At 34.8% G+C, this 26,019-nt stretch overlaps 1 protein-coding gene across 3 annotated transcripts; it reads left to right on the top strand.

Annotated features, from left to right (window-relative positions):
- Positions 1-241: 241 nt before the first annotated feature.
- Positions 242-26,019, top strand: LOC125674338 (mitogen-activated protein kinase kinase kinase 7-like). 3 transcript variants are annotated; one of them, XM_048911470.2, is made up of 18 exons: positions 242-452; positions 555-737; positions 2,010-2,055; positions 3,657-3,795; positions 4,035-4,159; positions 4,740-4,868; positions 5,770-5,900; positions 6,303-6,372; positions 6,587-6,756; positions 8,134-8,338; positions 9,482-9,559; positions 11,687-12,034; positions 13,348-13,418; positions 15,036-15,095; positions 18,987-19,042; positions 22,601-22,694; positions 25,056-25,126; positions 25,278-26,019. In XM_048911470.2, the coding sequence occupies exons 1-18, from the start codon at positions 387-389 to the stop codon at positions 25,282-25,284; spliced, it is 2,049 nt and encodes a 682-aa protein (XP_048767427.2). In that variant the 5' UTR covers positions 242-386; the 3' UTR covers positions 25,285-26,019. The 3 variants fall into 3 exon arrangements, with proteins under 3 accessions (XP_048767427.2, XP_048767428.2, XP_048767429.1); XM_048911471.2 differs by lacking the exon at positions 9,482-9,559; XM_048911472.2 differs by lacking the exons at positions 9,482-9,559; positions 11,687-12,034 and having other exon boundaries at positions 260-452.

Genomic DNA, 26,019 nt, shown 5'->3' on the forward strand with positions numbered 1-26,019 from the left:
TTACTAAGAAGAGCAAAACGGGTTTCACATTATCATGTAAAGTTATAAAAACGAAATAACAGATGATTTGCATGTCTGGAGAGAATAACATTACAATCCGTTTTTACCGTATGTTTAGATTTTAAATAAAATCGCAATATAATTTTTATATTGTATCATACTATATAATTTCCCATTTAATTGACTGTATTGAAGGATCTACATTACATATACAATGAAATACTTAAAAATATATTTTTCTGATAATTTTTATTTTGCTGACGAGATTGAAACGAGATCCGAAAATAAAAACAGTCGAAGCAGGTTCTTCCTATCGTAAAAGTCCCGGTCAATGGTTTGTGTGTGCTTGCGTTATAATGAACGAAAGGGGGTGAAAAACAACTAACATGGACACTCCACAACCACATGGGTTTGTGGAGGAGATCAAGTTTCACGAACTTCAGTGTCATGAGGTATATGCAGCAAGGCATTTATCAGTAAAATGTTTAGAATTTTCTCTGATCGTATTATTTGTTCATGTCAAGGTACTTAAACAGCATTTCTATTGATTTTAGGTTGTTGGAAAAGGTGCTTTTGGAGTTGTAAGTCGCGCTAAATGGCGAGGGAAGGAAGTTGCTGTCAAATTGATTGAGACAGAGTCGGAGAGAAAGGCGTTTGCTACAGAGCTGAAACAGCTGTCACGAGTTGGTCACCCAAACATTGTTAGGCTGTATGGAGCATGCAAGGAACCCCCAACAGTAAGTCATCCAAAATTGTATCTTGGACTGGTTAACTTAGGTAGTTGGAGTCATCAGCTAATGATAACTTTTTAAGACTTTTGCATCTAAGATAAAAACCATGTAAATACTTTTTTTGGGGGCATGGAAATGATTAATCTCGGCTGATATTCGGCTTGGCTGAATATTTGGACTGACGCCTTCACCGAATCTCGGATCAGTCCTTCATAATTCATGTCTTGAAATTTACTCTCAGCTTCGGCTAGTTCTAGCAATTAACAATGATTAATGTGCACTTGGGTGACACTACTGTTCGCTTGAAATAAGTGATTTGACTGTTAAACTAACTTTCTATCACTATTAATTTTGCGTTGCTTACCGTTTAGGTATGAAAATCCAAAAATGAAAAGAGTCACTAAATTTTCCGTTTAAATGATGACTTCCATGGCACAATATTCTATCTCCTGAAATTGAATAGTTCCTATAGTCTGTATTATTTAGTTATTGATACATTGTATCTCCACATACCATCTTGTATATCGCTAATTCAAAAAACAAACTATTGGAACTCTTTAATTTTGGGAGTTAAAATAATGCGCCATGGAACTCATCATTTAAACGGAAAATTTAGTAATAGTTTATTTTTTGGAATTTACATACTTACATGGTAAGTAATGCAGCATTAATAGTGATACAGATTTGGTTTAATAGTCAAGTAACTTATTTGAAGCGAACAGCAGTCTCATCTAAGTGAACATTAATAGCTAAAACCGGCCGAAGCTGAAAGTAAATTTCCAGACTTGAATTATGAAGGACTGCTCCGAGATTCGGTGAAGGTGTCAATCCAAATATTCAGCCAAGCCGAATCTCAGCCGAGATTAGGAAATGATCACTTTTATGATGTAAATAAATTTATTCTAATATGTTGATGGTGATACTTCAAAGGTGAACACAGCTCAGGCTAAGCAAAAATTTGTCAGCCTGTCAAACATTTCCGTTAAAAAAATGGGTTGGTCTGATAAAATTGTGTATAATTCAGAACCAAATGTCCAGTATTGATTTTTTAAAATAGCATTTCTGGTATTGTACTACTTCCAATTTTTAAATTAAATATGTTTGGATTTAAATATGTACGCAAGGTAAATCGGGTTGAATGCTGAAAAAGGGGGAGGGGGGTTTGCATTATTTCTACAGGATTTACTACAATAAGAGCAGTAATACATGCAAAAAGAAATAAATTTAATCCTCATTATACTTTATCAAATTTACTAAAGTAATATACTGTATATTTAGGTGTGCCTTGTTATGGAATATGCAGAGGGTGGATCTTTGTACAATGGTAAGGCTAATGAATGTACAGGCAATTACGACATAACTGCTTGCCAAGCAATATATAATTCAGGACTCAGACTCATTCATTTGTTTTGGACTGAGACTGGGGCTATCTGAATTGGGAAAAGTAGCAACATTAAAGGGAAAGGCAACCCAAAAGATTTTTACAGGATAAAATGATAGGATAAATTATGTGATAAAAATTTGTCATACTATACTGTTGATATACGGCCTAGATATGCTTCAGTACTAATTTGAAAACGTTAAAAATTGAAATTCCCGCTATCTATAGAGGCTGCCATAATGTGGAACTCTTTTGTATTCAAGACCACAAAAATCAATAATTTTGGCGTCACACCGTCTGTTCCGGTTTTGATGAGATTCTAAGGTAAGATGTGCATGTGATAAAGTTTACGAATAAATAGGTTGATACCTTCCTGTCAATTACACTAATGTGAAAGGGAGATGTGAAAAAAGTTATTTCAAAATTTCCAACCAAGAAAAGACTACGTAAACTGTGGATCCATCATTTGCATAATGACAAGTTGAGGTTCGAGACATTTATATGAAGAAACATACATCATCTTCCTGGTCTGCTACTCAACTGAACATCTTAATTTCATCTTGCAAAAGAACGGGCTTAAATTTATACGGCTCCAAACTTAACTGTTCTTGTCTTGTCATGTTTACAGTGCTGCTGATGAAATAAACCGGAACCGACGATGTGACATCATAAATTAAACTTCAATGGCTGCTCTCATAGCGGCGGGTAATTTAAATTATATGATGGATTAATAATGATTTAATCGTTAAGCAAGGATTTTTGTTGTTAAAGACTGTCATTTACGATATCAGCAAGTAATACTTTATTCATAAAAGCAACAAGTTAGGGTTGCCTTTCCCTTTAAGATTAACTGGGACCTGCATAAATTATTATTAACTAAAGAAATTAAAACAAAATTATAGTTTATTTGAGATATCAGCATTATGAAAGGAATATGATAGTATCAACATGGTTCAGAACTATTCTCCAATTTAATTCAAGGGATATTAAACTGAATCTTGAGCATATCTTTAGATCATTTTAGAATCAGTATTGACACAATTTTGTAATTAGGAAACACATATTCATATTGGGGGAAAATGTGGCTTTTTATCATTGTAAATACTGGGCCTTTAGTCAACCCCATATACAGGGGATTGAGAGCATTGTGTAAAGTTCATGTTGATATATTTACATATTTCCAATGTTTTTGCATTTGTGATCTTTACAAATTGTAATCATAGACAATTTCTCAAGAAGATTATGAACAATGTGCAAATGAATCTTGAATTTTGATAGATATAGTATGTCTATTCTAATGACTGGGAATTCGGACAGAAATGAAAGTAGACTGTAAATATAAGAAATAACTTTCCTTTTTGAAAGTACAGGAGGATATGAATTGCGATGGTTACATGCTTCATTAAGTATGCCACTGCGAAGTGTCTCAGTTCATCCTCTCCTGTATTTTCAAAAATGATATTCATTTCTTAACTAAACACCAGTATATTTTTTATAGATTATGTGGTAAATTAACAAATTTTGATTAAATTGTATGTTTGTAGTGTTGCATGGAGCGGGTCCACAGCCCACGTACACAGCTGCCCATGCAATGAGCTGGGCTCTGCAGTGTGCAAAGGGGGTGGAATATCTTCATGGAATGAAACCAAAAGCTCTCATACACAGGGATTTAAAGCCCCCAAAGTAAGTCATAGAATTAACTGCATGAATTTGGAACTTAAAGTTAGAAGTTTGAGAGTTATTTCATTATTTCTAAAGACAGAGACATAAAAATAATTCAAGTTTTGTCAGACATGAACAGGAATTTTTAGGTATACTTTAGTTTACAGATTAAATCCTAATGATCATATAGACTCTGAATTCTGTACTGTACCGAGTGCTACCAAGTTCCCTACATGCATGAAGTCATACTTCTTTTTCAGCCTGTTGTTGATCATGGGAGGGACAGTTCTAAAAATCTGTGATTTTGGAACAGCCTGTGACATACAGACACACATGACAAACAACAAAGGAAGTGCAGCCTGGATGGCTCCTGAAGTCTTTGAAGGTTGGTGTCTGAAAAGATTAGGTCACCTTTAAAAAGATCTTTGATCTGCTTTGTCGTTACTTACTCTATGTCAAAAGTTTAGGTAGGTAATTGTAGCTATAGGTAGGTAAAATTATTTTCTGTGAAGATTTTACAATTTTCATAATAGCTATTTCTTCAAATGACTGTTTCTTACAATCAGTAATTACTTGACCATTGTTTACAGGCAGTAATTATTGGACTGTTTGTGTACAGGCAGTAAGTATTTGACTGTTTACAGGCAGTAATCCGTTAACTGTTTGTTTACAGACAGCAATTATTTAACTGTTTGTTTACAGGCAGTAATTATTGGACTGTTTGTTTACAGACAGTAATCATTTGACTGTTTACTGGCAGTAATTATTTAACTGTTTACAGGCAGTAATTATTTGACTGTTTGTTTATAGGCAGTAATTATTTAAGAGTTTGTTTATAGGCAGTAATTATTTAGCATTTTGTTTACAGGCAGTAATTTTCAGGCAGGAATTATTTAACTGTTTGTTTACAGGCAGTAATTATTTACTATTGTTTACAGGCAGTAATTATTTACTATTGTTTACAGGCAGTAATTACAGTGAAAAGTGTGATGTCTTCAGCTGGGGGATCATTTTCTGGGAAGTCATTACCAGGAGGAAGCCATTTGATGAAATAGGTGGCCCTGCCTTCAGGATCATGTGGGCTGTTCACAATGGTACATAAACTTTTAAATCATCTCACAAATTTGATGTGTGATGTTTGGTACAGTTGTGTAAATCAATCTGCAAGTGTGTTTATTCAAATTTTCACAAAAGACAGGTTTACCTGTAGGCAAGAACTGATTACATTTTGGAAAGTGGTCTATACATGAGAACAGATGCAACTGAAGAATAAAGTATACAGAGAACATATACAGCCTTGTTAGAGAGCTAACTCAGTGTGGTAGAGTGCCTAGTTATGTTGATCACTTAAGTTAAGCAATGGCAAATGTGATCGATTCTGGGCTTGGGTGATCATGTTTCACAGAGAATTTAAGGAGATTGGCAGGGGTTTGCCTTTTCTAAATGCTCATTTGTTTCAATATGTTTGTTTAATTACAGAACTTATGACGATAATGTAAATTATCTTATCAAATATTTCATCATCGATGCATCATGATGTGAATCATATTGTAAAGTGGGGGGAGGGTACCAGTATCGTCAGCCACTAATCTTTGTGTGAATATGGTATGCAACTTTTGTTGCTAATAATAGCCACTCTAAAATGATCATTATGCTAATTATATTGATAATTATTTGCAGAAAATTCATTTAGATTTGTAAAATCAAGATATTTGTTTTAAATTTGTTATAAAGAAACAATTCTATGGAATGTCTTAATTTCATGCAATTTAATTTCTGTGGTTTGAGAAAGAAATATTTACAATGTTTTCAAATTGAACAATGGACTAGTTCACCTCCTCTTAGTATTTTAAAAGGATCAGAGTTCATGGGTACACTGTAGTACACATATTTCCGTACTGTTATTTTGTAGTACTGTTTAAAAACTGTTGTACTCGACAGTGAAACTCTGTCTACGGAAGGTTCATAAACCAACATATTTGTGATTTCATTCAGGTACCAGACCACCCCTTATAAGGAATCTTCCCAAACCTCTCGAGATTCTAATGACCAGATGTTGGCATGGAAACCCAGCTGAGAGACCCGCTATGGCTGAAGTCTGCAGAATTATGATGTACATGTTTCAGGTATTTAGTGTTGACGGGGAATCGATAATATTTTATCCATGGAAAATTATGAAACACATCAAAAGTTTTGTAGAATTAAACTTTTGAAAAAAAACGAAACCAATGACAGATTTCCCCCTCGGAAAATATGAAACCACATCTAAAATATTTAAAAATCAAAATTTGAATAAAATTGTCCCTACACTGTGTGCATGGATCTGTGATAGCCAAATGATTAACATCTTTTAAGCCTAAGTCTTGCAAAAATGGATGCATTTGATGAAAATTTTAATTTTACATTCTCTCTTAGCTATTGTTTTTTTTTTTAAACTGTACTAGAAAAGGTAAAGGTGCTTTTTATACATCTGAATGTTCCATATTTTGACTTATTGGATGTCTGCTAATGTGTGTATGTCATCTTAGTTTTTCAGTGGAGCAGAAAAACCTCTGGAGTATCCGCCCTGCAGTGAGTCCTCTGATTCACCAGACTGGAGTAAGTCATAATGTACATACATGTATACTCACCTTCTCAGCAGTAGATATAAAAATATATTCTTTCTTTTATCCATGTCTGAAAGAGCAGAAATTATTTTTTTTTTTATATTTTTGTTTACAGCATTGTGTTCAGTTGTTATTATTAACAAAATTGCTACAGATGCTATTTTTGTTTACAGTATTGCTACAGTTGTTTATTATTTTTTTTATAGCATTCAGCTCTCGTCGTAACAGTATGGCCTTCAGTTCACCTCCCTCTACATACAACACGTCTGCTCCTGCGTCAGAATCTCGATCTGACACCCTGATCAACCCAGATCCTTACTCTCAGGGAGACCCCCCTCCTATCCCACCCAGAGGAAATCCACCACCAGTGGTTGAGGTTTGAGATTCTGTAAAATAGAGGTGTAAGAAAGATCCCAAGTTCTGTTGGAAAAGTCTTGTGATTATACATTCACTTTAATTAACAGCATACAATTCAACATGTTATGAATATGAAAAATAATGAGAACTCTTGGTGGCCACTTCTTTGATATCATCATCATTTAGTTAGATGCATTTATAATACAAAATGTCCGGCTAAAGAAACAGTTTAATTATACCATTTGATATTATGAATCATATTGTGTTAGTGAACCTTAAAGTTGTATGGTTCAAATTTTGGCCACCTTTTAAAAACACTTGAATTATTGCACTTGGGTTTTAACCAGAATTATTTTGTTTTAAATCGTTGTTTACAAACAGCTGTCACTCGTCAATTTCTAATGCATTTTCAGAAGACATATCAAGTGACAGTCGTGTGTCCAGTTCAGACTCATTGGTGGTCTTATCTGTGTAAAGCTGTAACAAAATACTACATTACCATGCCATAAATTTAAGAGAAATAAAACCTAAATTTAGACAGTTGCATCTGAGTTACGTACATCATGTTTGGAACCTCATGCGCGTTGGACTATTTTTCGACACCCAACAGACTAAAACAAAACATGACTTCGAAGCAGCGAGAAATGACACCAGTCCTAAAAGAACAGATCATACATGTACATGTATGTTTGAACAATGAAAGAAGAAAATAAGTTGAGATAGCAGAATTAACTGGATATGACCTATCTATATACCGGACTCCATGCTTCACTAGTTGAATTGAATATGATACGCATGTGCAGGAGTTCTCATGGTCGACCAGCGGCAAATGTATTTATAGGTTCCCACTATATTTAGTGTTTTAATAATCTTCTCACTGTTTTCTTGTACATGCAAATCTTTTCAAACATGTAATTAAGGGAAAGTTAATAACTTTAAAAACTAATTTAGCTGCATTAAAGTAATTCTGTACAGCTTGAAAAAACCCAGATGAACATTGTACCATACAGCTTTAAGGAGGTATGATACATTGCCATAATGGCTGACTTCCTTTAGAATCATGAATGCAAATATAAATATCAGCAATATTTGTCTATTATTTATAAATTTGGTAGCTCAGTAGGTTAACATGTTGACTGCTAATCTTTAGATTGTGAGTTCAAGTCAGGCAAAGTTTTTTTTTCCAGATTACTTTCTACAAAATCCGCATTTTTTGACTAAATGAAGTGAATTTGAAAGTTTTCAATTTTAAAATATTATTGTACATATCCCCCACTTTTCATCCATTTCAGATTTCTCTGATGTGTTATTCCTCCTTAAAAAGGCAATGTAATTTTTCTTAATATGTATGTAAGTGCTGTTGTGAGAAACTAAATTTACTTTTGTATTTTAACAGTATCTAAATGATGTGAGTAGAGGTCAGATGAGTGCGCCGGCTTCCTTAGCAGCGAGCCGAGAGAGTTTAGCCGAAGGTCATGGAAGGGCTGGCACGCCTGTTGAACAGTATAAGCGTTACTCTGCAGACCTGACTCGCCTCAGCGAGGGGGATATACTTACTCAAGGAAGTAATGGAAGTGGCAGCAGTACAGGGTCTCACAAAGGTTAGTCACCTACAGTTCTTTTCAAAAGTATATCGTCAATTTATACTCATTATACAGGCATCAAATCATTACTCAACATTTTACCAGTATATCATAAATGCTTTGTGTTCTAGTCTAATGGCAAATTTTCTGCATTTGTACACAGAATAACAGCTTTAGATCATGTACTCTTTGCAGTTACATGTACTGTATATATTTATATGTATATATACAAATGATTAACCAAGAAATTCACCATTGTGCAAAACAATTTTAGGAATCATTCACTCAAACACAATGTGTTCAAACCTCATGTTGAGCCCATTCATTTCTTAATCAATATTTTGCAGGTTTCATAACTTTTAAAATCAATATGAAGTAGGCTGATGTTCGTAAACAGACCCAATATCAAGAGCACATCTTTTACTCAGAGATGAAAATGTCCAAGATAAACTCTGTAGAGGTCTTGAATATGAAACCTGTTCAAATAAAAAAAAAGTTTAAAAAGTTCATGGTGTCTTCAAAATATATTTATGTTCTGTTCAACCTGATATTTTTTGGAGCACAGGTTTATCATTGGAAATGAATCAAGAAAATATCAAATTATGGTGTTTTGTGCCCCATTTGTGCATTTTGATTCAACTCTATATCATTCTTCTCCAAGATTTGTTCTATTTTTGTTATTTTGATGTGATTTATTAAATAACTATGGTTTGTGCTTTATTAAACTAATCTATCTTGATTGTGCTAAAATGAAAAATAGTATTGCGAGAAGTAAATGCATGTAAGATGTTGATGTATAAATGGCATGGAAACATCTTGATAAGGAGCACATAATATAGGAGGATTTGTGTATTTTATTGTACACGGAATAAAAACAGACATTATATGAATACAAACATAAATATATTTACCTCTGATAGTAAATGTCAATGAATCTTGATTTAATAATTAAAAATAACCACACACAGTAGAGAACAGTGCATGTAATTCTTTCTTTACAATGTTAAAATAAATTTTCTAGTGAAACTTTTGAGGAAGCATTGTCGCCTGTACAATTTTGTTGAGAATGAAGCCGAGCCATGATAGAATGTGATATTGTCTTCCCTTTGTTGCAATCTAAGAGTTATGTCCCCTGAGTTGACGTTGTTATTGTTCTGTTAGGACATCGTAGAACGGGATCACATGGTACATACATATTGTTCTCTGGTGGGAACCCCATGCATAACATGCCATTGACAGGTGAGACAATTTTGTCCATTTCCAAACTCGCTTATGTGTAGGACAAGAAAGTAGACCGTCATTTTAATTTATGAAATGCATTTCAAATTTTTTTTTTTTAAAGTAGAAAATTCATACAAAGTATTTGAATGAGTGTTGTAGCATAAACATCTCGGGATTAAAATTTCAAGCTTAAATATCTAAAGTTGCCTGTATCAGGAAAAAAAAACATGAAATCATGAAATCCTGCTGTCATTTTCACATGCATGAGTTGGTTGAGGGAAATAGTATTTAAAATATATAACTTACAAATAGCTTTTAAAAAACACGCACATTATAAAACATTAGTAAAATGTGTATATGGCATGAAAGCATTTTTTAGAATTTATTCTCTGCACGTTTATTGCACACATTTGTTAAAAAGTGAAAATAAATATAGTTTGTATTCACATACATGTAAAATATACAAAAGATTATTGTGGAGGATTATGCATGAACATTATTGCATTGAAATTTTACACCTGGTGATAAATGTATCTTTTTATCCTAATCACATAATAAAAAATTCTTATTCAGAATTTTACAAATCCCGACTCCTCACTTATGGCTATTCCAGAAGTAAATACATGGGGGGGTCGGGAGGCACCTTTTGTATATACCAAGCACCCATTAAAAAAAAATAAAAAATTACCCCATGACCCATCAAATTAATAAACTCATTTTACAATGACCCATCTAATAAAAAAAAAAAAACTAACCAGACCCACCACAAAAATATTTTTAAAAATGAAAACGGTACAATCTCGCGAGGTTTTCAGGACAAACATTCTAGTCAATGACACGGTAATGCCTGTGCGACATTGTATCACAGTAGTTCTGAAAAAACGATGTCACATCAACAATCAAAGGCATCTATGGCGGGAATGTTGGAAAGATTGGGAGTCCAAACGATGCTATTATCATGAAATGGGTATGGATATGTTTTTCCACGAATCGTTCGTCTTCTAATGGAGCCTGCGCCCGGAGGCCTCTATATCACCATTAACACCGACTGATAAATATAACGCATCGGTACCCTCATATAAATCAACTAAGGTTTGCCTATTTTTATTAGAAAACGGAATACCTATTGGTTTCAAAATATTCCCAAAATCGATGCACTGTAAACTGTAATAATCTACAGAACAGAGTTCGCCGCCATCACGTCCAAAGGGACCCCACTAAACGCGCCTCTAATTTGAAGAGTGCCGTAATGGAAAGTTATGCGCTGCAAAGAGCGACAACTCGAATAGTTCTATGTTACTTCCGATTTCCGATTTCGAAAGCAGCATTTCGAAAGCACGTTTTCAATTTTCCCTCCGACGTTTTGTAACCAACACGACAAGAGCGACAATAAAAATATTCTGAAAACTCAACACCCACGTGGCACAAAATAAAACAATAGAAACTACCCACTACCCATAATAAATATTTTATTAACAATCCAACCACGGACCAATTAAAATATGAAAAAATACGACCACCCACACAAAAAAATATCATTTGCCGCCCGACCCCCCCCCCCCCCCCCCCCCCCCCCCCCCCCATTTGATCATTTCTGGAACAGCCCTTACACATTAGTTTAATGTAACTCCCTAATTGACTTATCTATATGTGTTATAGTACCTCATGGGATTGATAGAAACAACACATGTGAATTTCAAATATGAGGTCATGATAAACTTGTAAAATCAGCCTCTTATTGTAATAGCCATTTTGTGTAGTTTGTGTGCATGCTGCATGTTCAGTAGAATTTGTCTGCTTACTTTGGCATTGAGAGTTACTTTTCTTTGATTGTGTTAATTTCAGATTTTATTTTGCTGATGTTTGAGATGCTATTTAATCCTTTTGATTACAAAAAATTTAGTTCCTCTTTGAACTGTTTACACTTTCATATTATAGATTAATAGTAGTCAAAATAATTGGATGCATTTTAATTGATAGAAATGATATATTTAATCACAAGATGATTTGGCAAGCTATGTCCCCCAAACCCTAAGGTCTGTATTATATTAAGTTACATATATACTAGATTATACACTATGTATAGGATTAATGCTCTCAAACATCTGGGTCTCCCCCCACAAATCCACTCCCTCCCATTAACAGGGCGAACTCACAGGCGCGGAGGATCAGATGAGGTGACTCAGATCAGACTAGGAATGTCCAGCTCTCCCGTGTTTGTCAATGTCAACCCTTCCCATCAGCCCTTTGTTGGCTCCCCTAGCAACAACATTCCCCACGTCAACACCTATCCTGGATCACTGCATTCCCCTAACCATGAAAACACAGTTCCCCAACGTTCCTTCTCCCACACTCCACCAGAGTCAGAGCGCATTACCAACGTGGGGCCCCGACATCAGTCCTGGACACCGGAGATGGGCATCCTTCCGCTCTTGCCTAGTAATGACCGGCAGCCGTCAAATGCTACAGCAAATGACCTTCAACAGACCACAGGTTTGTTTTGTGTCAAATTTTTATTCGTTTTTTTTTTTATCTACCCATTCCAGTGTGTACAGTTTGTGGAAATCACAGATACCAGTCAACTGAGAATGGTACTGTTCCCTCTTGGGGACACTTAACGGTGGATGATTTTCAGAACCCATTTCACATTTATCTGTAAATTTGTGTAATGATTGATGATTTTGACCTTGTCCCCTTTTTTCTTTATTTTGCTTGAGAAAGCATGAACTTTTACTACAGTTTTGGAATGTTGTTGGTAGTCAGTTTAGATCACCCAATAATCCCCCCAGGCATCTTCACTGTAGTACTGCTAATGTTTTCTGATTGATGTCAGATTGCTCTTTTGATGGTGAATTTTGTTTACCGGGTAATCAATATTTTAATTGTTTTACTTGCATACTGTATATGAGTGATTTTGTACAACATGCAGGTATTTTTTGGTTGATGTATTTAAGGAGGCTCTTTGCAGAGGCTGTTGGAGAGAGAGAGAGAGAGAGAGAGAGAGAGAGAGAGAGCTCTGATAAAACCTGTAAAGTGAGGACAATTTAAAATCATTTGACCTGTTTTGTGAGGACTTACTGCACTATGTGGACAAAATTTCTGTCGTTATAGTAACATACCCATGAATGTGACCTACAAAATGTGAAAGGTTTAGGCACAAGACGTTAGATTAATAGTGAGGAGTCATTAGATAAATTTTTATAAGTGTCCCTATTCTTTGTGTGTATATTACAATAGTCACCTCATTGAGTGTTGTAGGTCACCTCATAAAGTAACAAACTTTACTCAAACAAAGGTAGTACAGTTTTTTGCATATATGTACCGTATAGCGGTTTTTTTCCCACGGTTGTAAAGTTTGGCAATTTCTTAGCTCTTGGGTTTTATGTATTTACACATAATTTTAGTGGAATATATTTTGGGGGACATAAAGCACAAAAATTGATAAGCAGTGTATTGTTGATAATATATTTGTAAAATGTTTTATTATCATCAGAAAAAAACATGGTTTATTTACCTCCCAAGCTGAAGAGTGCTACATGTGTATCTTTAGCATAAAAAGAACAACAACTGCTGTACATAGTTATCTTTCTTGCAAAGATATATATTATGATTGCAAATTTAGCCATTAAAAACTTGGCGACATGATACTAAACCTTTAAAATAAGACAAAATGATCACTCCACTGGAAAAACCCACTATGCAGTATTCTCTCCCAGACATGGCGAGTCCTTACTAAGCAGGTTTTTTCATGGGCAAGAGAGAGAGCAAGAGAGATGAAACTGACTAGTTTCTTTCCATATCAACAGGTACTGGTCTGTCCAACACAGATGCTTTTGCAATGAGTCTGGTTCTTCAGTCCTTGGATCATCAACTTCAGGTATATTACCTCTGACCTTTTAACCTTACAGTATGGCAATAAAAGTATTGAAAGACAACAATTTTGGCATTAGATAGTTTGGATATTTTACTGTGGGCAGTTGCTACCAAATAACAATAGACATATTGAAATGGAACATACAGGGGTGTGCTCTGGCTAGAGCAGCTGTTAGTCTTAGGAAAACTGCTCAGATAATGATTACATTACCTTTTAGGCATATAAGAAGTATTTAGGAGACAAGTGAAAATTGATATGACTATTAAATAGATAGCAAAAAGAAAAGAATGACACCAAGCAATGTAGATATTAAATATGAACATAGGTGATGTGGTAACTGAACTCACCTTCATTGATTTGACACCTGTGATTAAAATTAACTGCTCTGTGACTTTTCCTGTGTTAGGACTAGACAAGTATATTGTTCAACTTCACACAGCTAGCAAGGTTTTGAGTGTAGCTCTGTCGTCAGTGTTCTTTTGTGAAGATTGAATGTGTAATGATTTCATAGCTCATAAAACTCTAAATTATTTACAATAAAAGATGTGTACGTCAAACAAATTCCTCCATCCCATAGTTTCTTGAATGAATTTTGACAATTATTTGACAATTATTATAGAGTTATATAGAGAGGGGTAATATATTTCAACTTTTGAACATCATAGAAAATTTGCAAGTCCCTTATTTATTTATTTATTTATTTTAGGAATAACTTGAATTTTATATTTGTTCTTGTAACCAAACTAAGCCAAATATATATATCAGCTCATGCAGCCATGTTTGATGTGTGTCTAGTGTCTTTAAAATACAATTGAAAATGGCAGTTGTGAATTAAATAAATGACCTCTCTGTTTAAACTTATTTTTCCATGTGCAGATTTTGTAATGAATTTTTGGTTGAGGCAAAATGATTACAGAAGACACACATGCAATGTACAAGATAATGAAGAGAAATGAGAATGAAATCTTGGCAGTTGACAGAGGGTACACAGATTTTTAATGAGAAGGAATGTCTATTGGTTTTCTCATTGACATCTTTTTCATTTGTATTCATTTGTACCTATTAAGATAAAAATGATTGCTGGATTAGTTGTTGCTGTCATGCAGTAGTTGCCGTACTGTTTAGAGTAAATTCATGTCACAAATGTTGAATTGGAGCCTGGGGAAATTTCTGCATAATCCGCTTTGCCGATTTACCACATGCTCTCATTGCCTTTATGCCCCCATAATACAAAGTAGAAATTCATTCCTAAATATCTTGTCCTTTTTAATTTTGTTTCTTCATTTCATTAGCTTAGTCAATTATGCCCTTGAGATTATAGATCATAATTTTGAGTACAGAGGTTAATTTTTTTTGGTCCAGTCATTGTGCACCAAAGCTGTATTGATTGCTAAATAAAGTAAAATTCTGAAGTTTCTAATTTTATATCTTGTACTTTTGATCCATAACAATTTTCTGAGACATGTTGTACATCATTTAGCCATATTGAAATCTTATAGTAGTATGGTTGTGCCCCCACCCACCCCCTTCTCAATCTGGAGGCAAAAGTCCTTCATTCTATGAGTCATCTTATATCTACGATATCATTAACTGGGTTGTTTTTTTGGGTGTTTTTTATAGCCGTTGGCACCATGCCCTACCAGTGTAGAATCAATGGAGATATTTCAGCAGCACTGCAAGGTAGGGAAAAAGATTTAATTCAGTACAAATACCCCAAGTTATATACAATGTATCAGCTACCTGAAACTTCATACAGAACAGCAGATTGAGCTTTGGATGTGTGTTTGCTGGAGAGGGGATCCTAGAATTTTAGAATTTACACTTATTTACAATAAAAGATGGTCCGTACACTTTTTACTTGAGTCTTGTACATGAACAACCCATTTGATCTCTGTCTTAAACATGTACCCTCTCAACTATCCCCAACAGCGATGAGTATAGATTGATATTGTCCATTAGGAAGACACAGAAGTGATGGACTTGTATAATGTGGGGTTAACTGTTTTATGTCGACACGTGACAGATCAATACTCATTAACATGCCTCAGGGAAAGAACCATACTAAACCAAATTCTGATGGCAGAAATGGCTTTGTTGTGTTGGTTTATGGAGCCTGATGAAGTCTGCACATTGACCTTGATTCTTAGAGATATATATATGAACACGTTAAACGACAAGTGCAAGTATCTAACTGTATATGTGCTGGTATCGTTGTCGCAGAAATCAATTTGGAATAAATTTGGATAGAAGTTTATATGGAGTCATGTAAGATAAAATAAAAAAAAAAATATTAAGGCTGGAAAGCTTTTTTGGAGTAATTCCCAATAGACCGGACTCTAAAGTCTGTAAGTCAATTACAGACAAGTTTCTGGCATTACCATTCCGGTGGGGAAAGTTGGATGATTCAGGTTCACAGCTCCAGTTTCAGTAAATTCTTGCACTCGTAGCCAGCTGTATAGCGCACAGAATCACACTATTTCCTCTTACCGACCGATACAGTTAGTTATGACAGCTGACGAGTGACAGGGCTGTAGAACACTGATAGGACAACACAAATTCAATGTAGCCGAGGCTATTTGATATGTTAGGTTGTGCCTAAACTTTGAAATGCGTCACTTTTGTGCTAACCGTAACGTTATCGATATTTATATTTTAGCACAGTCCTAATGAATGCCAAACATATTTACGAAATGACAGACTACTTATTCTTGAATAGTCCGTGACTTATAATAGAACGGAATTTTGAGATCCTGAGAGAGTGCATGTAACGCTATATATAAAAATGTATTGGAATTGATTTGAAATTCAGCTGTCAATTAGATTGATGTCGTTCAATGACCATTGTCAGTTAGAGTTATTGATGTAAAATCTAAATTTTGGTAGTAAAATCTTTGTGTTGACATATATCTGCATAAAGTTCAATAACATCCTCCTGACGAACATAACCGGCAACGGGCTTGGAACGGAACTCCTTTGAGAGATGAATGTTATTCAAGTTTAATGCAATGAATTTCCGTTTTAAATCTTTCCAACATTTCGAATTTTGTCGTTAAGTCTCTGGCGTGCAGGATGAAGAAGTTATAAATTTAATTTGGTTCAACTGAGAATTTCCCCCGAGGCATTTTGAGTAGAAATGGCAACGAAATGCATTAAGCTCAGATCGTCTTTCAGAGCCTGTAAATGTTCTTAAGTCTCAAACTTGAAATCAAGACCATTTGTAGAATGATTGAATGTTGATTCTTTTTGAAATATCTTAAGCTTTCCCCTGAATCACGTGTTAGAGCACAGTTCAGGGTTATATAGGAGTTTAATAATAAATCAATGTTAAAAGAGGAATAACACAGCTCCATACTCTCTTTCTTTCGAAATGGATAAATGTCAGCTGCGGCAGCAATATATTCTTTGTCCATTTAAAAGAAAGGATGTGATCCTATATGTTGAGAGGTCAACATGGATAAAGCTATAGATCATTATTTAGTAAACTACATAATGTCAGTATCAAATTAAGGATCAATTTCAGCATATGGATTATTCACAGGAAGGTCACAAAATTAATGAAAAATCCTAATTTTCTTATTGTTTGTCATAAATTGTAGCATATGTTTGTGTGGTTATCCGGGTAGCACAGAGGTAGCGCTTTCGCTTCACACTGATGCGACCCGAGTTCGATCCTCGTGATCGGCATTGGTTGTATATGAGAGGGTTTGGTGGTCGTCCGTTCGGGCACGTGGGTTTTCTCCGGGTACTCCAGTTTTCTCCTACAAAATGACCCCTAGCGGCAACATATTTGCATCAAAGGACCCCATTGGAAATAGGCTTCCAAGGGTTATCCTTGTTATGTACGTATATTTACATGTATATACCGAATAAGCGTTTTTGATATTTAAAATTTATTTACAATGTACATGTATTTAGAAAATATAGAATGCATGCTTTCTTGCCTCTCAAACTTGTATATTTTGTATTAGGTGCAACTTTGGTATAAAAAGGTACATAATCAAATGTCCAAAGTCAAATATTATACCATTCTCTTCGGAAGTTTTAACTTCGCTGAAATCGTTGAGATCCTGTGTTTTTATTCACTTACATTCATGATCATGATTATAGTTTTCCTACAGAAGCATAATCTGGAACAATTTTTAGCAACGTTTTACAGTTTTAAGCTATATTGTATTTTGAAATTTGAATTGAAACTTAAGGGGGGGGGGGGGGGGGGTGATGCCCTTATTATATCTTGCTCTTTTAGTGTCTACCTGGATATAGCCCAGTTACAAATATTTATTTGGTAGCGGTCAGTGTTAAAAGTGTAGACATATTTTGCTTCAACTTTATTGTTCTGCATATATATATGAACACCCTAATAGATATATTCAAAAGGCAATAGTATTTTTAAATACGGTGTGGAAAATGACATTAGCAGACTGAGACACATAAATCCCAGGACCGCAGATTGTTAATGACAAGCCTCAGGAAAATTTGTAGTGATGAGCCAAAAAATGTGTTCAAATTATCCCCTCTCTTTCGCTCTCTCTCTCATCCTAAAACACCCCCAAGATCGATCTCTGCTTACGGGATTCGTGAGTGTGGGCTTATTGTTCTCCAAAAGTAGCAATTAGAGCGGTACATTGGCAGTTATTTCTTAAGCGGAGGAGAAATATGCTTAAGGCATCATCAGGGCTGAATACCGTCTTATAACGAACCAGTGAGCCGCACCAATCCGACAAATATTTATTATAATTGTAAATACTCGAGCCTCAAAATTGTATGGTGAAGCAGTATTAGGATATAATTGTGGCATCGGTCTTCAGGGAATCCTGATAATTTATTGGACAAGACCGGGGATTCCGGACAAACCATGAAATGGCCAAATCGATGTCCAGTAGATTAACACTCATCGGAACACAAATAGTCATGTCAATAGCAGATTTGGCGTGTAATAGAAAGGAAATGAAAGTTTTTGTATCAGTTGTCAACAATACCTTCATGTACCGAGCGTCCTTTTTCAATTAGCTATATAGCGTAATGCATAGATCATAGATCAGAATTTGAGGTTCCACACCTAGCAGGTAACGTCTATATATGACTGAAAAATTGACGATTTAGATTTAAAACAATATACATACAAATCGATTGGTATCTTTTAAAATTATTATACAGGTGTATTCATTTATCTTAATTAAAATGGTAGAAATCTGCACGGTGAATTCGTTTCTGGAATGCGTACACTGCTTATAACGTAGAATTTTTCATAGACCCTAGAGATACATATATTAATTAAACGAAGGTTACTGTAAATCTATCGGAGTCTAGGAGTACAATAGTGATTTCATTTCGTCTCTGGTTCCTATTTTTAATACAGAATTTATAATTTTAACTTTCGTATATTGCATATTTTCTCTACATCCCCTCCAAATTCTGTATTTGAAGAGAATATAGTAAGATTGCTAAACAATTTTGGGGGGTGTGGGAGTGTGCAATGCTGACCGCCAATACACAGTTGATATATAAATATCTCCATCTTAGAGTTGGAAAGTTCCGTTATTATAATAAACTTATACTTTATTTTTCCAGTTGGCAGAAGAATACTTGAAAGTGCAAACTGAACTGTCCCTGCTGGTGCAAAGGAAGTACGTATATAAGTATATCGGATAAAAATGTTAGCTTTATACTTTACATTTAACACAGAGATTTGGTCATTTCAAATTTTGTATTTTCAAAAAAAAATGATGTACGTAATGAAAGGTATATGATGCATGTTGGATGCATTGCAGTTTACGTATGCACCGTGCTTACCAAGTTGGAAGGTGAACTGCTGAAAGTGATATAGAAATTGTTTGCAAATTCCAGATGATGCAAATCACAGGCGAAAGCTCGAATCTGTTCCTGACCTTTATGTTTACATTTATTTATTTTATGTACTGCGGAAGTGTATGAGAATTTATTAGGGGTTGACTCCCTTTTAAATGCCTTGGGGGCGTTTCTTTAATGTACACAAGGTGTGATTATTTTTGGTAAATTACTGGTTTTCTGTGGCTGCAAAGTGTGGATTGTAGGTATGTCATCTTATGGTAATACAGCCATCTATACCAGCCATTGCAGCTATTCAAATAGCAGCCTTTTTACTACATTCGAAGTACATATGTTTAATATTTGAGATATCATTAGCCATACATGTACAGTTCCACCTATATCGGAATGCATATTCCCAACATGAAGTCACTCAGAATGCAGATCCCAAACACAACTCACCCGAGGAAATACTATAAACCATACACAGAGCATTATAACCCTATTTATTCGGAATTTGGCTTTTAATTTTATATATTCTTGAACATTTCATTATTTTCAATTAGGGACTTTTTTTTGTTTTTGATTTTTGTTGTGTTTTGGTCTCATTGCATCAATTCAACTAGAGACGTGTTTTTTGTTGTTGGTTTTTTTGTTTTGGTCTCCCGTGGATATCTGGGTTAGAATAGGTCCTGAGTACTCCTTGTTTGTCGTAGAAGGCGACTAAGTGGGGCGGTCCTTCGAATGAGACCGAAAAACCGAGGTCCCGTGTCACAGCAGGTGGGGTATGATAAAGATCCCTCCCTGCTCAAAGGTCATAAACGCTGAGCATAGACCTAAATTTTGGAGCCCTTCACCGGCAGTGGTGACGTCTCCATATGAGTGAAATATGCTCGAGAAGGTCGTTAAATAATATTCAATCAATCAATTTTGTTTCATTTCATTACTTTCAACTAGAAACTTAGCATGCTTAAGGGGTGGGTGAGGGGTGATGTCATTTAATTTCTTTTATCAAGAGATTTTTTTGTTTCTTTCCCTCCAAACATTACTTTTAACTAGAGACGTTATTGGTCTCATTTCATTTCTTTCAGCTAGAGGGGTATTTTGTTTTATTTCTGTTTCTGTTTGTCACACTTTTTCAGATTTTATCAATGTTAATGATTGGTTGATTGTATATTGTTTAACGTCCCGCTCGATAATTTTTCACTCATATTGGGACATCACCATTGCCGATGAAGGGCTGCAAAATTTAGTCCTATGCTCAGCGCTTCTGACCTTTGAGCACTGAGGGATCTTTATCGTGCCACACCTGCTGTGACACGATACCTCGGTTTTTGCGGTCTTATCCGAAGGACCGTCCCATTTAATCGCCTAATACGACAAGCAAGGATTACTGAGGACCTATTCTAACCCAGCAATGGTGACTTCTCCAAATGAGTGAAAGATTCTCGAGGGCGACGTTAAACAATATACAATAAATCAATTAACTGAATATACATGTATACATCTTTCGAGTTTAATTGATAAGATGACCAAATTATCTCTAGTCAACATTTTAACTCGTTGGATGAAGCGAATCACACACATTCTACAAATGTGAAAATATGATGTGCCATTTATACTCTACCATTTTCAATAGATGCCAACAACTTTTAAGTTTAAATCGTTCAGATATTATTTTCAATACGTGTTAACAACTTGTACGTTTAAGATTTGTTCATTTTTTAGTCTTCAATAGATGTCGTCAACTTTTAGCTCGTTCAGCTATGAGTTTTTAATAGGTGCCTAAAACTTTTAAGTTTAAATTCGTTCAGATATTATTTTACAACAAGTGCCATCAACTTTTACGTTTAAATTCGTTTATCTATTAGTTTTTAATTGGTGCCGTCAACTGTTAAATTTATACTCGTTCAGTTATAGTTTTCAATAGGTGCTTTCAACTTTTTATTGCATTCAGCTATTAGTTTTTAATTGATGCCGTCAACTTTTTAAGTTTAAGTACGTCCAGTTATGTTTTACATGTAATAGATGCCGTCAACTTTTAAGTTTAAAATCATTCAGTTGGTCGTTTTCGTCAGATGCCAACAACTTTATAATTAAGATTCTGTATGCTATTAGTCTTTAATTGATGACGTCAAATCTTCAGTTTAAAATTTGTTCAGCTTTGAGTTTCGATAATTCCCGTCAACGTAAAGTTTGAATTGGTCCATTTATAGACGTCATCCTCCTCCAAGATCGACTAATCTTACCCCGAAATAAAGGGAGGACCTCTAAAGTGATTACAACTGCGAGACAACTTATATGTCTTTGTCGGAGTAGGTTCTCAATTGAAAAAAAAACCGTGATGTTAATGGACAAATGACAGCCTATTTGTTCGTGATAATTCGGTTTGGGTTCCCATGAGCACGTCTTTGAATGGCGATATATCTCAACTATGGTTTCTCTACAAAGTAAAAGCATCAAAAATGTGAGAACCCTATATCTAAGAAAAAGGCAAAAAGTTAGTTTCGTTCAAATTGGGTTGATTTGTGTGATGTGGTTGAGCATTTCGGTTCATGTTAGACTATTTTCCTTCACATAGTGAAAGTTGACTGTTTGACTTTTACATTTAGGACTCAGGGGTATAGAAACGGGGAGATTGGTTTCAGATCTCAGTGCCAAACCAACACGTGATGGCCTTGCGTTATGTGTTTTTATTTTATTGAAAAACACCAGAGTTGCAGAACTCAACAAAGCAGTCTGAAAATAGAATATAAAAAGTTGGATAGAATTGTTATGCTAACATTTCGAGAATTTGATGAATCAAAGATCTTATTTTCGTAGCAACTGTTTTTGGCAGTGATTACTGTGCTAGGAGATGGTGATTGTGAGGTGAATTCTTGGAGAGCAATTTGAGCGTCTTTTCAAATTATCCTAAATTGGCTTTGAAGCAAATGCCCTGTGTAATTTTATCTGCTTTAGGCATATTTCTCACGGAGAAAGGAAATAAATGTCTTTTTGTGCGAGTACAATCCAATAGTTGAGAAGATATATGATTTATTAGACCGTAACTAAGACTTTTGGGCAACATTTAGAAATAAAATGAACGTCAAATAAATTGACCTTTCTGATTGGGTCTTTTCTTTATGTACTACTTTGATGCTCCTTAATCATTTGTTAAGATATGAAATAATGAATGAAGATAATGATTTCATGCCAGAATAGATATTGTAATGGAAGACAGAAAAACAAGTTATTTAAATGAAAGACAGAAAGAAACGACTACAGGTTCAACCTGCAAAACTGTGCAGTGTAACATGAAAGGAATTATTGCATCGCAATAAAATAAACTTAAGGAGCGAAAGAGAGAGAGAAAGAGATGTTACTATATAAGGTTCTTTATCAATCTTTCTTTGCAGGAATGATTTGATAAAAGAATTTGAACAGGACGAACACAATCAGATGTGTAGTACTCGGTTGGCAGAAGAATTCAAGCAACTACGCGAGGAAAACGTAAGTGACACTGCCTGTAAAACATTGACAGATGTGTAGTACTCGCTTGGCAGAAGAATTCAAGCAACTACGCGAAGAAAACGTAAGTGACACTGCCTGTAAAACATTGACAGAAAAGATATCTTACTGACTTCAGTGTTCATGAATAGGTCCCCGGATTTTTTGTTTTACTATTTTTTGTAATGAATGGCTGTGTTTGATGGCCATTATTTAGATCAAAGGAATGCTAGTTTGCAACTCAGAACCGAACTATTTTCGATAAAGCTTAATTTACGAAATGTTTCAGACAAGCGCCTAGACCGAATCGTCATATGAAGGCCATTGGAAAGTTATGTCTAAAAAAAATTTATCTCGTGTCCTGAATAGTTTGGTATACATTTCTTTTATTATCTCTTGTCTAGAATCTTGTGCTTTTTAATCTCCTTTACAGAAATCATCGTGTTCTCTCTCATCTAGAATTTCTGGTTATCCAGTTTATATTCCATTGTCATATTGCTTACATACAACAGTGGATTAAAATGTGTTGGGCGAAACTATCGCAGGGGCGTTATTCTCTCCACCCGTAACATAATAGACTTTGTATATTTGAAAAGACATCACCCAACAGCTTCAAACCATAATGAATTGTATTATATAGTAACTTAGTAAGTGGGGCAATCCACATCTGTAAAACTTGGGATAGTAGGACTGAGTAGCTATCAACATCGTCCTATAAAACACACTGGATGGTGAGAATGTCTATTGATTGTTTTTAGCAGTAAATATGATCTTGTATGACAGAAATAGCTAATAACAGCGTACCAATTCCTAACAAACAGATTCAGAAACTTCTTAGAAAACTCTCACGGGATTATATGTAATTAAAACATGCAGAGGCCAGACTGACGATCGGAACTGCAAGGATTCATGACACTGTTGGGACCCAGTACTGAGAATTCAAACCAGTACGGAGAGGTCACGTCCGTGTGTGTTGCGAAATGTACCATTCGCATTTCCAATGTTTATAATTCAATGAATATTATTGATATCCATTCTTAAAAGGAATCTTTGTTGATCATATCAGAGCATGTTAAACCAGGTGATCCTTCATCATGTGTTCTTATCCCTCCATCTTAATCCTGTAGTTTCTTGTTACATCATTTCTCATTCCATCAACCCTCATTTGACTATAATTGTCTTCGTCTCTGAAGAGGTAATACAAGTTGCTGTCCTTTAAAAAAGGACTACAATACGTGGACCATAGGCATGTGTTTCGAATAGGAACTTAATATGAATCAAGGTATACGTTTGATCAGTCGATGTTTAATTTAACAGATGCACTTTAATTAAATTCAATAATAAGTAGCCGATCAATTACCAAATGATATTATTTCCGATTTTAAGGACATTATTTTTTTTCTTCAAAAATCTTGAAAATAACAACTTCATTTATGTAAGTAAAATAAATTTTATTCCAACAATCTCTATCTTTTCCCTGAAACTTTGAACAAAGAAGATATACTTTATTAAAAACTAAACATAATGAAATAGGTACATGATATCACTGAATAGATCGATTTGGATACATTAAAAACCCTCCCCCATGGCACACACGCACAAATGCAGCAAAAAACATTAGCGATTTATCATAAATAACTGCCAAAATCCATACATGCAAAAATTTGACACCTTTAATTAATAATATAGGTACATGTATATTTGGGACAAGGCGGCGAAACCTCTGAGGGCGAACATGTATTGGGGGCGAAGCCACCCGTTACCTGCTCATTGTTTTGTATTGAATCCCGATCCCGATCAATAAGTTCCCCAATCGGCAATACTCGACTGTCTCCGCTACGCTCCGCATATCCATTGAGCATGCGCACACTCAGTTTTCTCCAGTGCATCCGGTTTAACCTCGCTTATATATTTTCTGCGTGGACCTCAGGGTCCACGCAATAATACATAATTCCTTTTTCTATAGACATTGTAGAACATTACATGATTTCCTATTATTCTTTAATTTCCTTTTGTCCATGAACTACACGTGTAGATATGACATGGTGGTCAATTACGTCATTTCTCATTCCACCAACACTCATTTGACAGTAATTGTCTTCTCTGAAGAGGTAATTTTCAATATACTTTGTAGAATATTCCATGATTTCGTATTCTTCTTTAATTTCCTTTTGTTCATGAACTGCACATGTAGCGATGACATGGTGGTCAGTTGGTGGTTTGCAATTGTCATTTCATTATCCTGTTGAAAAAGTGAAACATTTATTGAAAGTCTTTCTCGTGACCTACATATATGTAGATGTCAACACTACTCAAATAATACAGCTTTGTTTTAAGAACTATTTAACCATTTGTTTTTAACAGGAAAGCTTAACGATGCTACACAAAAATTTGAATCAACAGGTGGATCAAATAAGAGTTGAACAACAGAAAAGGTGAGTGATGGTGCTTTGTATGTCGTGTATTGATTCGACAAACTTCGGCAGATACGAAATTGAACGAGACGTGTCACGTGGGTGTGTCGATCAACTCATACTGTACAGTAATAACATAACATTTTAAATAACATCTTAATTGTTCTTTCAGGCGCTGATAAAACTAAGAAAGTTAGTTCTCAACAAGTGTGTTGAAAATTTGGGAGTGCTGGAATTCGAATTCATCCGCAGAAATCGTCTTATGCTTGATGACGTTGCATGTTTTGTGACAGCGGAGCAGATTTGCAAGTTTCCATCTCTTTTGTTTGGTGTATTGAAATTTTTATCGATTGTTCGATTCTTTGGTACTGTAATGCATTTACAGATAATTAAATCTTATTTCGAACGAATCTAATCCGTTGCTTTCTGTTGTATGTAACGCCCTTTATTTTTATTTTTATTTTTTGTGATTTTTTTAAAATTAGAGATTTTAGAAATCTTTCGTGTAATGAAATAACTGTAGTACAGATCTATGCACGACACAGGGCACGATACATGGTCAGTATGTGAATTGTGTTATTAGTAGAAATACGTCGCCTGTTGTACAATTTGTTTAAGTATAACACGCCTGGAGTACTGACGACACTATTTTTTTTAAATGTTACAACTATACATACATTTTTAAAAAAAAAATTGTAAACATGTTGTTTTAACATGCAAAATACAAAAATTGTCATTGAAGAAATTCAGTGTCATATATGTGCAATGAAATGTAGTTATGTTTAATAAATTTTTACGATATGATATTGTTGTGTATCGTATTTTGAGACATTGAAAATTATGTATTAACGTTGAAATTTTATGATAAGTCTTAGAATGAATCTAGAATCATGTGATAAATGCATTTAAAAATT

This window comes from Ostrea edulis, chromosome 3 (assembly GCF_947568905.1).
Source record: "Ostrea edulis chromosome 3, xbOstEdul1.1, whole genome shotgun sequence".
NCBI classification, from domain to species: Eukaryota; Metazoa; Mollusca; class Bivalvia; order Ostreida; family Ostreidae; genus Ostrea; species Ostrea edulis.